The following is a 15771-nucleotide window of genomic DNA, read 5'->3' as shown; positions in this document are numbered from 1 at the left end:
GCTATGATCTTCTACTTTTATCCAGAGCGGTTTGACAGGATAGAGGAAAAAAACATCTTGTTGACAGGATTGGAGTGAATATTGCAAACCCCCCCCCCTTTCCCCGATTTTGGAAATTTGAGTTAATCATGTCTTCACCACTTATGAGTGTGAAAATCTTCTGCTTGGATCTGTTTTTACAGCACAAGACATTGAAACACAAGACAGCGACAGTGAAAAACACTGAAGACAAACGACACACAAACACTTCAAACTGTGACAAAGTGGAAGCAACATGCCAAACACTGCAGCAACAATACACACACACACACACACATATTTGTTGTCATACTTTCGTACAGCAGAGCACATTCAGGAACACACACACAGTCATGCTACTTACTTCCTGTTGGGATGAGGTCCCGGTCTGGGATGAAGAGTTTGTAGCCGTAGTGTTTCTCCAAGACGTCGGGGAGGATCTCCAGGGCAAAGCGCTCCTCCTCCCTGGTCTCCTGACTCCACTGGTCCGGATCCACTTTGGTGTAGGACAAATATGCATCGTAGTCCTTGTTCTCTGAAAAGACAGAAACAGCAAAGAGCGGTTTATGAAAAATGTGGTCGCTGACATTCAGCTGGGTCCTCATAGGCTGGTCGAAAAGCTTGAAAACGGCTCGTTCTATCTCAAATCAGCAAATTTTTTAGAGAAATTTCTGCTGAACCATTTCTGATTTCCCTGAAAATTTTATAGCTTGAAATATGGACATTTATGAAGATATTTTTGAAATTGTATCTTGATAATAAGTTTCGAGATGATTAATAAAACAAAAGCCTTTTGACCCAATTTCACCATGCTTGTTCTGCACATTGAAATTTTAGTCTGTATTTGGTGGCAATATCTCAGAAACAACTAAAAATAATAGCCTAAAATCATCACTGTTATTTGTAATCATGCCATTGATTCAGGCTCTAAAATAATGGTTCAGTAGATCAAACAGCGTCTGATCATGGATGAGTTGAAATACGATAAAGAAAACTGAATCTATCATGAAAGGTCTCATCTTTGAGCACACATTAACAGAAGTCAACTAGTGGTATTTTCTAAACTATATGTGATGTATTGTAACTATGCTACAAAACAAAACATATAAAATACTTTTGATATAAAATAGTCAGTCACGGACTTGAAAGAAAGTCTTTTTTGTTGACATTTCATTGTTGATTAAACAGGTAAGACAAGTTGTACCACAAAAACAAAACTATTACTGAATACCCTAATCCAAGAAGAATGGAATTCTGGAAAAAAAAAAAAAAGTTTTGATATATCAATCCGGAATTTCCCACATAGCATTTTGAATATCCATAGTGTATGATAAAAAAAAGCTTCAACCAAATCAGAGGTGATTGAGCAGAAGGCCCCTGATGATTACAGAGTAATCTACACATATTCAGAGAGTCAAAGAACATTTCAGTCCAAACCCACAGCCACCACAGGACTCACCTTTCACAACAATGTTTTAATTGTCCAAACTTCTTTCATCGCAAAATGGCATGTTCCAAGTTTGGGGCTCAAAATCTCATTTATATTTTATACGTCTGTGGATTCTGATGATCGATAATGACTAACAGCAGCAAAACTCACATTCATTCAGGATAAAATGCATGTATTTCACTGCATCAGTCTTCCCTTCCTGTGTCGTCTGTAAAAGGCTGATATAACAGAGTTTTAGAACCTGGCTGCTGGGATTTACTCTCTTTCAGCCACTAGAGCAGAAGAAGTTGGCCACTGATGTTCAGAGATAAGGTCTGGATTGCAGTTTGTGAACCTCCGCTGTCTGTGTAGCCTGGACAAGTTCTTTGATATCAAACTCAGAACAAATCTACATTTTTTCATTGACACTTCTTGAATCCGTTGCATAAATACACTGACTTGCCATTTTAGTAGGTACACCCAATACGACAGCCTCACTGTAAATTCCACCTCTACTGTTTCTACATTTTCAGTTTTTGTTGATGCTGTCAAAATAAGGATGATTTTGGTGGTGGTGCATTGAACTGTAATTCATTTAATAGAGTGTTCCTAACTTATGTATATTCATGTTGCTCATATCACTATAAATATGGATATTACATATCATATCACATCTATATTTCCCAGCAATATGATGCAGATAGTATATATATCAATGCTAAATACAATCTAAATATGTTTTGAATCAAGACAATCCCTTTGACGATTAAATAATTAAACTTTCACACTGGAGTCTTGACTCCATTTGGCCTAAAATAAAAACTTTATAAGAACACACAGCAACAGTGGTTGTGTAAAATCTATTTTTCTCTAAAAATGACACGGATAAAAGCACAAAGTAATCTGCAAAAAGTCTTTCAGCACTTTTTTCAGAAATCAGAGCAACAGTTTTACGTAAGAATCTTTCAGAAATCATCAACAGTTGGAAATCTCCTTGGTTTTACTGTCTAGGTGTTATTTTTAAGAGAATTGAAGAAGCTTCTACACTTAAAACCAAGCAGTTTGTTTAGGATGATAAAATCTCTGAATAAAATTAATATAAAAGCGGAGGGAGTGGAGTTAAGGTTTCATATACAAGTTTTTGTATATATATAGTTATAGTCACTTAAAAATGTCCTTATTTTTTAAAGAAAAGCATTTTTTTTTTTCCAGTGAAGATAACATGAAATGAATGACAAATCCAGTGTAGACATTGTTAATGTGGTAAATGACTATTGTAGCTGTAAACGGCTGATGTTTAATGGAATATCTCCATAGGGGTACAGAGGAACATTTCCAGCAACCATCACTCCTGTGTTCTAATGCTACATTGTGTTAGCTAATGGTGCTGAAAGGCTCATTGATGATTAGAAAACACTTGTGCAGTTATGTTAGCACATGGATAAAAGTGGGAGTTTTCATGGAGAACATGGAATTGTCTGTGTGAGCCCAAACTTTTGAACGGTAATGAGTACATACATAGATATATATATTCAGGAAACTGGTGTTCCTAGTATATTTCTAGCTCCTAAAGTGGCCAGTAAGTGTACAATTCTTAGTATCTTTATATGAAACAGTTGCACTCGCCTGTTTTAAAAAAGACAGACACACACTTAAAGTACACACAGGCGTTGTTATATACATTTGATGTCGTATACCTTTGGTCATGTGGATGTATAAGAAATAAATTGGTGGTAGATACAAAAATACCCAAATCAAGACTCAAGCAATACCCTCTTTCCCACCTCAAACTGATTTCCCAGAAGACAGTGGGAAGAACTGAAAAGGCAGAAAATAGAAAATAGGAAAAAAAGGAAATAGTTCTCGTGACATGTTCAGTAAGTCCTAGTCATTATGCGCTGTAGAAACAGAATGTGGGCCAGCCAAAGAGGGAAGAGGGGCTGTTTCAAAAACTCATGCGCAGCTTTGAAACTCACTGGAAAGGCCAGGACTGTGCTCGATAGGATCCAAACATCAAACAAAGCTTTCAAATTAGCAACCAACCTTGCAAATTAACCACTAGCAAAGTTGGGAAATCAAAAACAGCTTGTATCAGCGGTCCCCGACGGTATGACTTAATCATGTAGAAGTTTGAGTCAACAAAACCGTGTGTAATAGATAATTCATGCAACTGTAGAAACAATCCAGTGAGCTCAGTCATTTTTTGAAAGCAGAGTGAGCCGAAAAATACAAAGCACAAAGGGAAGATACTGGGACATAAACAGACAAATCCTTAACTGAAGCAAAAGTTAACTATGTTCTGAAGAGAAAACAAAAAGTTGCTCTCCAATTTCAGGCTACTATCTGCCGCCCGGGGAAGGCGCTTTCGAGCCGATCCGCTCCCTGTGCGCCGCTGTCTGGCCTTCAGCGGCAGAGGGTGGGCATCATTCCATGACATATTGAGACTGATCTCTTTTTAAATGGGCAACAAATTGAAAATCTGTCTCCCCTCTCCCCTATGCGGTCATGGCAGTAATGTACATACACAATCACATGCACCTCTACACCGGCGGCAGAGGGAGGAAATGGGCTGCTGTCACTGAGATAGAACCGGAGAAGACATCTGTATCTACCAGGGAGCCTGTTTTGGACAGAGGCTCTGATAGAACACACAAACAGACAAAAACCTAAAGTGAACTGGGAAATAAACAGAACACATCTATGAAATCAAACCTGCAAAGGAACAGATGTAACAATTATGCTTGCTTGGCACTGACTTTTAGATAAGAAAGGTCCAGTGGAGTTTAAAAAGCTACAGGAGGCTTTTTTGTGATGCGTTGTCTTTACCTCCGTCCACGTCCTCGCTGCCAAAGTGCCGCCTATAGAACAGCATCAGCTCTATCTTGTAGCATTTGTAGAGGGAGATGAGGAAGATGAGTAGCAGCAGGATCGCTCCCAGCCCTCCTGCCAGCTCCACCGTGTACATGAGCTCTGCTGAAGACAACACACACAGACCAGAAAACAATCAGAACTGCTGAGACAATCATGCTTCCAACTCCATTTACACTTTGGTCTGTTCTGAATAAACCAAACAAGGAAGTCTGCTCCAGGTTGGACTCAAGGTACTCTTCTTTGTTCACCATTTTTGTGTTAAACTCACACAATGAGGCATTTGCATTTGTTAAAAAATGCAGAACGAAGCAGAATCAGTCTTAAAGAGGACATACAGTATTTTGCAAACTTCCAACTCTGTATTTTTATTCTGCAAATGCACTAGAGTGGCTTAGCATGATTCACAGTTTAAAATAAAGCAACTTATTTTTTTCATACTCCTCATGAAGCTCCTCAGCTGAGCCTCCGAATGAACCAGACTGTATGCAGTGCATTCCAATACCCGTGCTATATAGTATGCCAGATAAAGATTTAATGTGTCCTAATACAAAGTATGTTGGCTGCAGTGTGCCAGAAATAAAAGGACGTCCTACTATATTTGGTTGCATTTTGCAGTATTTAAGCCAGCATGATTTTCTGGCCATTTTATCTCACAATCCTCTGTGGAGCTGAAGATACATCACATACGTCACGGTGTCTTGCGCGAGCACAAAGGAAGCTTTAGCTGTTGAGAGTGTACAGACAGACGACAGCTCATTTCACACTGCGGACCGCCATGAATGCATGAGGAAGACAGAGCTTAAGATGCAGCATTATGATGTTCTATGTCCCAATGGATGCACACTGCATGCAATAGTATGTCCTTTGTAAGGGCAGTCACAGCTTATACGTACTGAGAGTAAAAAGAAAAAGTGTGTCATCTGGAACACAGCCACAGCGTGTTGGCTCTGGCTGTCATCAGTTGGCAGTGCCTGACTCCACCAGAGTCTTTTCTAATTTAAAAATTAGCAAAGAGGTGGAGTGAGTGGGGCCATGCAAATGTCTCTGGGCCATGGACTGTCTTATGACGGCACCCAGCTGTCACTTAAAGTGTTCACACCTTTTATTATGCATAATTTTAGGACCTGATACAATTGAAATAGGGGAGTTAGATAAAAATGTGACCTCCCTACAGTTGTCATTAAAGGGAAATCAGCTACAGAGACCAGAACCAATTTTGTGTAATGTTATTAAAATGTTTATTTCTGTGGTAAGGTTACACTATTCAACAAGGGGGTCTATGTCCCCACTGAGACTCATATGAGAGGGCACGCTGTAGGTAAACACAAAAAAAGAGAAAATAATTAGAAGATGGGTTTGATTTCTTTGGAGCAGCTCAGTTAATGGCACGTCTCTGCACTTTGGATGCCATCCACTCTGGGACTGAGAGAATTCTGGACAGGGACGGCAGCATTTTCAAAACAAGAAGCTTTCCTTTACTCATCTCACTGTCACTCCCTCTCTCTCTTCTCGTTCCTCCTTCCCCTCCGTTCATTTCTCTTCTCCATTATCTCCTCTCCATCTCCCCAGAGACCTGGCTTAGGGACGGATGAGTTATGGTGTGTATTAAAGCAGCATTTACCTGGTTGGCTCAGCTAGAACAGGTTCACCTTACTGTATATCTCTGTCACACTGTGGGCTGTAACACTGCATGGCTGCCATGGCAACCACAATGCTCCACATTATCACAGCTTAAGTGCATATCTCTGCAAGTCATAATGGCGTCTGTCATTAGGTTTTGCTTTTGATAAAAAATTATTTAACCTCACAGTCAGAGTTTTGCATTTGTTCAATAAAATTATGTAAGAAATAATGTTTGCTTGACCCCAAACAGCTTTTGACTAAATTAAAGTGTTTAAACCAGAGGGCTTTGTGTCTGAGATGATAGGATCAGTAGGACTCTCACATATAAACGTTACATTAGAAGCTTCTGTCAGCGGCCAGTTAGCTTAGCTTAGCATAACAAGTGGAAACGGCTTCTATCTGCTCTAAAATTCACTCATTGACCCCTTATATGTTTTTTCCCTTAATATATACTAAAACTAGAGTGTAAAAATGCTACAGGAGGGTATGTGTTGGACTAGTTCCAGTTAACTTACTCTCTTGTGCAAACTGGCTGCTGTTTTTTTGCTGTATGTTCTTTGGTTACAGACATGAAAGTGACGCTGATCTTCTTACACAACCCTCTGCAAGAGACTGGAAATACGTGTATGTTGCAAAATCTCAAACTAACTACTTCTTTAACTTGCAAAGACAGCTTTTCTGTATCACTTGATGCATTATCCTGCCTGTTTTCTCATAAACAGCAACTAACACTATGACTCAGAAAAACAGCCCTGTTGTTTTGCACCTCTAATGGCCTATTTATTGGTCTTCCCCATAACTTCAGTGCTTCTAACTCATTATCAGCAATCATCCTCACTCTCTAAGCAGTTTATGTTCCACTGACCACCACCTCCTTTCTTCCTCCTCTCTTTCTTTTAAGATGGAGAGGAAAGGCAGCCCATGGTGACATTAAACCTGCTGCAGGCCCTATGAGTGATGTATTCTTGGAGGGGCTACATGAAATAAACATCACACTAATACGGACGAGAAAGACGGAGCGAGGGAGGGAGAGGGCTTGACTTGAAGTCTTTCTTAAGCATCTGTTCTACTCAGAGCTGCTGCACTGACAGAGTGAGTGAAAATGAAGCTGTCTGCAGTCTGCAAAGTCCACTCAAACAGAATCGGTCAGTCTACAAAGGAAGATCACAGAGGCAGAGATTAAAGTGGGGCCATATAAAGACTTCAGATGTAATTGTATGCTTGGACTTATTGGCCTGTTGGGAAAAGCTGAGGAGCAATTTGCTGTTTAAACAGCCATCAAATTACCTCTCTTCCAGGGTGACAACCAGTGCATGAAGAGAGCTTGAGACGAGTCATGCTAGAGAGCCAAAATAGCTACACAGCTACTTAGGCACTTACAGAAGAAATGACTCAACCAAATGGAGTCCAGCTCTTGGGGAAATGTAAACAAAATAATGAACAAGGCACCTAGAATATTTCCATTTGATGAAATAGTGCAGGCAGACTTTGATTATTATTATTATTTTATCATATAGCTTGAAGAGAGTCGGAAGAAGCAGATACTGAATATATGCTGCCATCAGACAGTCAGAAGGTGACTTTTGAAGCATTTATTGGGAAATGAAACACAGTGTCCTTACCCCGCCTGAACAGCTGGATGGTAGCTTGGCGACGGCCGTTACCATTTTCCACATAGCAAGAATAATTTCCCAAATCTTCCTCCTCCAAAGAGTCAATAGTCAAAGAAATGGCCACTTCCTGTTCACCAAGATGCTCCTTGACAACCCTGCAACACAAATGAAACAAAACTGAACAAGGCTTTCCTTGTTCTGTAGGAGTGACCAAGAACATGTATGTGTATGTACGTGTATGCAATGGGGCTTCAAAATCCATACAAGAGAATTGTTACACAAATATTGTCAGAATTCACAAGGATTAGGCATTTCACACACACTGTGTTCCTGTGTCTTCATGAAGCCCCCCTTTGTGTTACCTTAAGTACTTCATGGTATGTTAATTTCTTTTCTTTCTCTGCACTCAAAACATATGAGAAATGAAAATCAATAAGGGATCTTCCTCTGCTTGTGCGGGGGGGAAATCAAATAATGGCAATGAGAAGAAAATCTTTTTATAGCGGCTGCCATGGCAACGCCAAGAAGGAGAGAAAGTAATATTCCATAAAGTAAATGAGTGTCCCCCGCTGGGCTGGTTGAGCCTGATGGAGGAGAGAATGGGGAGATAATGCTCCCTCATACCTTAGACACACTACTTAGCCTACTTTTACAGCACCCGCAGCACAAATGACACTTTGGAGGAAACAAAGTGCAAATGAGAAACAGATCTCCAGTGTTTGTACACGAGTGTGTGTGTGTGTGTACGGGAGCATGTGTATGTATCATCTACTGTGTTGAGAAGGCGGAGTGGGATGAGCAGAGAGTGTTTGCGAGTGTGTGCTTGAGTGTGTAGGGGGGATAATGACTCTCAAGCATCTCACTTCTCCCTCGCCTTCAAGCCGATAAAACTGCACATAAGGACAGCTTGTTGGGGAGATTTGGCATCAGTAATTGAAAGTGTATCATGGGCTGTGTGTGGAGAGGCTGAGGCAGCGCTGATGATATTGAGCTTGTTGTGCAGTGGGATAGGGGCTGTGGGGCACTGGGAGAAGGAGGCATGGGAATAATTCATGTCTCTCCAGGGAGTGGTGGGTACTTTGAAGCCTCCTATTTCATATTATCACACCATGTGAGCCAACACAGCTCGCTGCCGTGCGCACTGGCGGATAATGACCACCTGAACCTTGAGCGACGATGATGAGGACCTCAAGTTTGAGTCGGTGGATACCAAGGTCCAGGTGAAACACATGAGTACAGATTGAGAGCAGAATGGCAGCTGATTGCACAAACAGCTGGGCTGAAGAGCGAGTTTTAACTGTATCAGACTGTGCAACGCTGCAAAAATGTGCCTGCACTGGTAAATCAGATAGACTGTCAGCTTTGTCAAATGCCATGTAAATTTTTGTAAAACCCTGAGCACAATCCTCTGCTTCTCTTTTCACTTTATTGATACAGACACAGCAAGAATGAGTCAATCATGAACTCATTCTCAACCTATGACTGCTGCAGGCACTTTTCCTTATATACTCTCCCTCCTTCCTCGTTTGCAAAACCTCTGTGTTTGCTCATTTAGTGCTTTAATTTCCAACTTGTTCATTCCTTTCATACATTCAGCTCAATGTACACCTGCAAAACAGCAACTGAATTGGGTCAATAACGTATCGATCGCCTCCTTTATTATGCTGAGCCAGATTTGTTTTGCTAATTTATTAATGTCTGCATGCTATGCTAATGTCCACTCATCCATGGTGTGATAACTGCAACGGCCCTGTCCTGGTGGCACAAATGAGAATTTATGGGCCTGGTTCACCGTAGAAATGAACTCCTCTGAATCAATAGGCTTAGAGTTGGGTAAATAAATGCCTGCAGAAGCTCTGAGCTCAAGGTATGAGTGCTCCCTCTCTGAGCTCAAGTTTGGCTCCTGATGCATTAGTAATAAAGCTAAAAGTGTGTGGGTGCTAGCCTGATGAAGAGAGGTAACCCTTAGAAACATGCCTACTGTATCATCTCAAACTGAGAGAGCCTGGCTCCAGGGAAAGCACAGATTTGTACATGTTTAGTGTCTCCCAGCCTTTCTGTCTGTCTCAGGCTGCCTTCATGGACGCAAAGGCATCGGTTGGGTCTGAAAAAGCCTAAGGTAGCAGCATCAGCAACAGAGAGTGGATGATCGAATATATTATTGATCTGCTGCATGAAATATCGGTATGAATTATTGAAAAGATAACCCCTCAGCCAGTGAACGGGGGAATCCTGGTGTCAGGGAGAAATGGAGGAAGAGAGAAAAAGGAAAGTGCAAGAGAATAATGAGACTGGTTTAACAGAGATTTGTTTCTGTCGCATGTTCGTATCAGTGCACAAGAAAACTCACCAGCACAGATGTGTCTTCTTTACTTTCCTCCTCAGTGACTTGTGCCATATTTCTTTTCCCTCTCCTCTACTTCCCTGTCTGCTCCCGCTCTCTCTCTTTCCTCTCCCCCCCTCCAAACCTCCCCCGTGGCCCATCTGCATGCCGCTATAGGTGGGTGCAGCGAGGGAGATAGCGATAGTGGCGGCAGTGTGAAAAATGGCAGTTGTTATGCATCTGACAGGGCTGTCTCCCCAGAGCTGCAGCCTCTCCAAACAGCCCTAATGGGAAACATGCACACGGACCGGCGAATGGACTTGTTTAAATGTGTAACACCACTAGGAGGGAAGAGACATGTTTTAAATGTCTAAAAGCCCCTGAAAGCGAGGCTTGTTGGGGGAAACTTTACAGCAGTTTCACTAAAACGACACCGTACGAGAGGGAATAGAGCTCAAATAGCTTTTTAAAAATGTGTTCAGCGTGGATTTTAGAGATGGACTTGCAAGGACATAGACTTGCTTTATTGTCAAACTGTGCGGTGGTGAGTTTAAACCAACAAACATGCATCCTATCACACTGGAGATAAACAGAAAAAGAGGTGCTTGGCACAAAAAGAAATTCACGTTCCAAATGAGACACCTACCACCTTTGTAAAGCTGCACAAAAGTCATGCAATTTTTCACAAAATCTTGCACAGGCTCCTAATTAAAAGCCCAAATTAATCTTCTTCCTGGGAAAAACTAAAACACTGAGAATTTATGACTGCATGTTACACGGCAAGGGGTGTTTTTTTTCCGTTACATCTTCTATAAACAATTATTTCTGTGCTTTTGGCACATGAAGTCAATTTTAGCTCACAAATAACACATTAAAAACATTTAACATTTTCAGTCCTCAGACCTTTGATTTTGATGAGGAATAAATGCTCCAATCACCTGGTTAAGGAAAAATGGATGAAACCTCAGAAAGAGCAAGACAGACAAAGATTAGTGATAAATTAGGGAAAAAGCCAACATGAAGTGGCGTCTTAGGAAGGTATTGTGTCACCGTCTGCCTCTGACTCTCTCAGGCTTTGGCGCTCTGCCGGGGGGATGGAGCATCATTCTTCGACAAGATGTTCCCTCATCTGGCGTTTTGATGACGGTGATGGAGAGCTTTAGCCGAGCAAGTCAGTTCAAAATCTCCCATCGCCGTTTAACTGATTTGAGATATGATGATTGTGAAGGTCATAATATATGATTCACATCATTTTCATACTCATCGAGCCCTTGTGACCCCGTAAATACGCACCTCAAACAGGATAGAAATGCTTCATCACTGGTGCGGTGACCTTTCCTTCACAGCTAAACAGAGCCAGTAGGGGTCAAGAGTTCAGTTTGTTCCCTTTAATCTCTCACTTGTCTGTACACGCAATTAACAGAATAAATTGCTTTTACTTATTTTCTTGGAAACATGTTGTCATTTAAGTGTCGTTGAGACTGAAAATGAAAAGCAGGCAACAGAACAACACTCAGCCATGACAGTTATGACACCACATATTGATTTAATTAGTTTTTTTCTGTTTGTTCCACTTCATCTGAAGCTCATTGCACGACAATAATGGCACCATTTCTCAAAGCATCCCTCCCCTTTAAGTGCCTAAATCATATGCACAGTGATGTGATGTTGTCCCGGTTCCACAGGACAATAATATAAGTTAAATCAAAAAATGAAGGTGTCAGAATGAGTGAATAATAACAGATCTCTGCATGATGTTCATACCATAGCAAAATAAATGGGACACGGCAGCTGCTCGGAAGGCGGGGAATAAATCTCTTGGAAAATGGTTGGTTTAGCGTATGCAATTTGGAGTTAATGGGCTAAAACGTGCAATACCATTGGTATCGTCCTTTAATATTTTGCGGCAAATTTATCCACATCTGCTATTAATTCCTCATTACTGCCAAGTCCAGTGAAATGACTTCAACTCCAGCCTCGCATGTTTCTTACTTGATGTCGCTCTCCTGGACTCGCTCTTCATCCAGGTCCTCTATGAACTTCTCCCCCTTCATCCAGTAGATCAGCGGGCTGACTTCACCGCTGTAGCCAAAGAACGCCCGGCAAGTGAGGTTCAAAGCGCTTCCTGCAAAGACAGGAGGTGACACGAGGTCATGTTTGATTGTCCTGCTTGTCTTGTTAAAGCATTTCATGTGCACGGCTCAAAAATGCTGTTGAATAAAACAAGCGACCTCAAAGTCAAACACTTCATGTTGTTTTGTTCATGACTAGCTTGGCCAATTCTTCATATTTTGTTCCTCAAACACATGCACAGTTGCCTACATTTATACATTCACACATTCATGCCAAGCTGGGTTGCACGAAATAACATAAGTTTAACATCTGCCTGACCTCGGGGGAATGCACAGCTTTGATGAAAGCAGACAGTCTTTCCTTTCACACAATGTAAATCTGAACATGTTGGACAAATGTGTTGATTTGCTAATTTGGTCAACAGTACACACACACACACACTAACACACACCATACTGTACTCTGAGAGCGACTAAATAGTAACGAACACATGAGGGCACTCAAGAGCTTCCTAAAATCCCCCTCGAGACCATGTCCGTGAGAGAAAATATGGCAAAAGGAAGTGAGAAAAGACAGGCAATAACATTATTTTATTTAGAGCTGCTGCTGGGTATGAAGGAAGGTCAGGAGTCAACAACTGCAGTTTGCTGAGAGTTGATATGTGGAAGAAGCAGTAATTGTCACTGGGGAGTCGGTGGGGTCTTTGTTCTGTGAATGGACGGATTATCTCTTTGGTTCAACTGAGAGGCCAAGAAAAAAGTGATACTTTAGTCCCAATTAAAATAAAACAACAACTTACTTTTAGAATCCATTGGTATTAGTTCAGTTGAGAAAGACACAAAAGACACAAACTCTTTGATAAATTAGAAATAAAAACTGATGAAACTGCTTCATTACCACCCGTGAACTGTGCATGCTTCAAAGTTAAGCTCGAGCATCGTTGGCATATACTGTACACGTTTATTTTTGCATCCCACTGAAGTGGTTTTCTGAAAATGCCCTGGGTGTAGTAATCACATGCTGCTGCCTCTCAGCGAACCACACAGCAACATGTAAACAACACACAGACGAGGGAAGGCTTGTCGTGCAGCACATAGCGTAAGCCGCATGGCACACTCCCCACGTGAGGACCGGTGCTGCGAATCGCTTCAAGGTGTTACATTTACAGAAGTATTGGGAGAAAGGCATGAAGGGGAAGGATGTGAAGGAGATGCTTTCCCCTGTTTTACAGAAGAATTTATTAGCAGAGTGCAAAGGAAACTGTGCATTTGTTTATTCTGATTAGCATATTCCAGCACCACGGACAGCTCCATGTAGGGAAACACCGGTTATTGGGAATGTTTTCAGATTTATTTGGGCACTGTTCTGCTGCGTTACATTACACAGAGGTGTCCATTTTATTTGTTCTCTCACTGTAATGATCTCTGAACCCTCTGCACACCACTGACAACTCCACACCTTTCTCTCAGATGCCCCGACTGCGCCACCGGTCGCATGTCTTCAAAACCACACTGGCAGGGTTATTTTTAAAAGACTGTTTGTGTTTGAACTAAGGGCCTGTATCCTCTGTGCTCCTCCTGTCCACAACCGAGACACAGCTTCAAAAGATTTCAGAAGGTCACTCTCGGCACAAGGAAAGTTTTAAGGCGTGCGGGGAAGGAGGCTGGGAGGACACCCAGGAATGAACTGATAGTGCTGTCTGTGAGGAGCAGTGGCTGACATTTCCAAAGTTCAACAGCCACTCTCAGCTTGGTATTTGTGCACAGCCGGGCCCTACAAAGGCTACACGCTGTACCTACAAAATAGGAGCCTCCTGTGTGTGATTACAGACACACACAGGTTTTAGTGCAGCGGTACTTTCCTATACAGTCAGATTAAATGATTTTTATCATGAGCATATGGCAGAAATACATATTGTGCTACTGCGTATCTCTGTAGATGATGCATTCACATTTTGCTGTGTTTATAAATCTGCCCCATGCTGTTAGTTTATCCCTTAGATCAACTGTGAACGAGGAATATCATGCTGCCAGCAGCCGCTGCCTGGAGAGGAAGTCTCCACTGAGCTGCCTGGGAATCACAGGAAACTGTTGAAGGCCTCCTGCTGTCTCATTCTAATCCAAATGCAGCACTCCCCCTCTCACAGCCACCTTTTTTACTTCTTCCTACCAGTGGGTGGTGTTGCACCTGCAGCATCATCATCATCATCACATTCACAGACAGACTCTTAGAGCTGGACATTGTGTTCCAGGATGATAAACTACACATTCACCGCATTCAACAAAAAGAAAGCTTTTATTCCAGATTGGCTCCTGGTAAAAGAGTGTCTCCTTCTATTTCTCTCATACACTTTAAAGTGAAGAGGTGTCTTGATTGATGCTGATTTTGACTGTAACGTATTCTCTTGATCAAATCACGTGATTATTATGGGATAGATGGAGTTCTTCTCATCCTTGCTGATTAAAAAGTAGAGACTAAGAGTTTCCGAATGAAGACTGAAGAAGAATCAACTGTCAGTCTTAAAGTAATTCATAATATTTCTTAAATTTTAAAAATAAGACATTGTTACACTGATGATTCACAAGCTGAACCTCATTTGTGCCATTCAGAATATCTGATTAATCTTTTAGAATAGTACTGGATTTAATCATGAGGACAAAATGCTGCCAAAGAAGACTCTATTAAGACCTCTACCGGCATTAAGCGTACCTTCTCCTGCCTTTCCTTTATTTCCCTATTCCAGTGCAGCTGAAATAACACCTAAGTTACTTGAGATAACACTTGTTCTGTCCTGGTGTTAAATACACAAACTGCAGCTGCAGTTTAAATTGGCAGGATGAGAAACAATTGGATGACTGTGTTTGCAAGACAGTCTAAAAAGATGTGCAAATATTAGCCAGGCAAAGAGAAGCAGTCTTACATGAGCCTGGCATGACTCCGTCATAATACCACTAACAAACTACTACGATGTCGAGCCAGCTGAACTTTAAGCAGATGGTAGGAAGACTATTAACCAGGAACTGGAACAACAATGTGAATAATTCGCACACTGTCGAGCCACAACGAAGGAGGAGCAGCTTTTTAAATCTCTCTGTTCTCTTCTGCTGTCAAACCCCTCAGCAGTGTCATTATTATGATCTATTAATAGTCTCAGAGCGGTTCGTAACCCTTGGTAACTAACAAGAACAGTGTCTGTGTTGACTGTAACTGATCTTGAAGGTGAATTATTACTGGGACGGTGCTGATTTTTAAATGAAGCACTTGTGTGCATGTGTGGAAGAGAGCTGTGTGTGCTCGATTGTGTGGCTTCAAAACAAAAGAAACACATACATGTCTGAATCCTGGGCAATTTAAAGCTTCTCGGGCCATTTCAAGAGGAGAACAGGAGGAGAGGAAAACTCAGAAGAGTTATATTATGACCTTGGGTTGTCGAGAGAAGAGTTTAGAGAACAAAATCAACTAGTTGTTCGAACTGAAAATACGAAAAGAGTGAAAAATATCCATTCCCTAGATTTTCTGAAGCCAAGTTTATAAATTAGCCCAGAGAAAGTCAGCTCGCGCTTTAAGACCAACAAAGGAAAAGCTAAAAACTGTGAACACATAAAGCTGCAACTTTGTCAGTTTTCTATACATACAGTCCATCCATACATGTGTGTAAGCTGTAAATCTGTATCTATATCTACAGTTCCAGTTGAAGGTTTTGACAACTTCTCATTGAATGGTTTAGATTTATTGTAATCATTTTCTATATTGCAAATTAACACTGACTACATCAAAACTATGAAAGAAAACATTTGAAATTTTGTGGTTAACAAAAAAAA

General features: G+C 41.3%; 1 protein-coding gene across 5 annotated transcripts in view; it reads right to left on the bottom strand.

Annotated features, from left to right (window-relative positions):
- Window positions 1-15771, bottom strand: part of il1rapl1a (interleukin 1 receptor accessory protein-like 1a) — a 186723-nt gene that overhangs the window by 4823 nt on the left and 166129 nt on the right. For 3 of the 5 annotated variants that reach the window (XM_022197315.2, XM_022197317.2, XM_051958489.1), the window contains exons 7-10: window positions 11870-12002; window positions 7564-7709; window positions 4274-4420; window positions 383-553 (exon numbers count right to left, since the gene is read on the bottom strand). In XM_022197315.2, coding sequence (XP_022053007.1) covers window positions 383-553; window positions 4274-4420; window positions 7564-7709; window positions 11870-12002 — 597 coding nt within the window. The remainder of the gene's footprint in view (window positions 1-382; window positions 554-4273; window positions 4421-7563; window positions 7710-11869; window positions 12003-15771) is intronic. The other 2 variants (XM_022197316.2, XM_022197318.2) reach the window with 1 other exon arrangement.

The sequence above is a fragment of the Acanthochromis polyacanthus genome, chromosome 14 (genome assembly GCF_021347895.1).
Source record: "Acanthochromis polyacanthus isolate Apoly-LR-REF ecotype Palm Island chromosome 14, KAUST_Apoly_ChrSc, whole genome shotgun sequence".
NCBI lineage: Eukaryota > Metazoa > Chordata > Actinopteri > Pomacentridae > Acanthochromis > Acanthochromis polyacanthus.
This window is presented reverse-complemented; position numbering and strand designations above follow the sequence as displayed.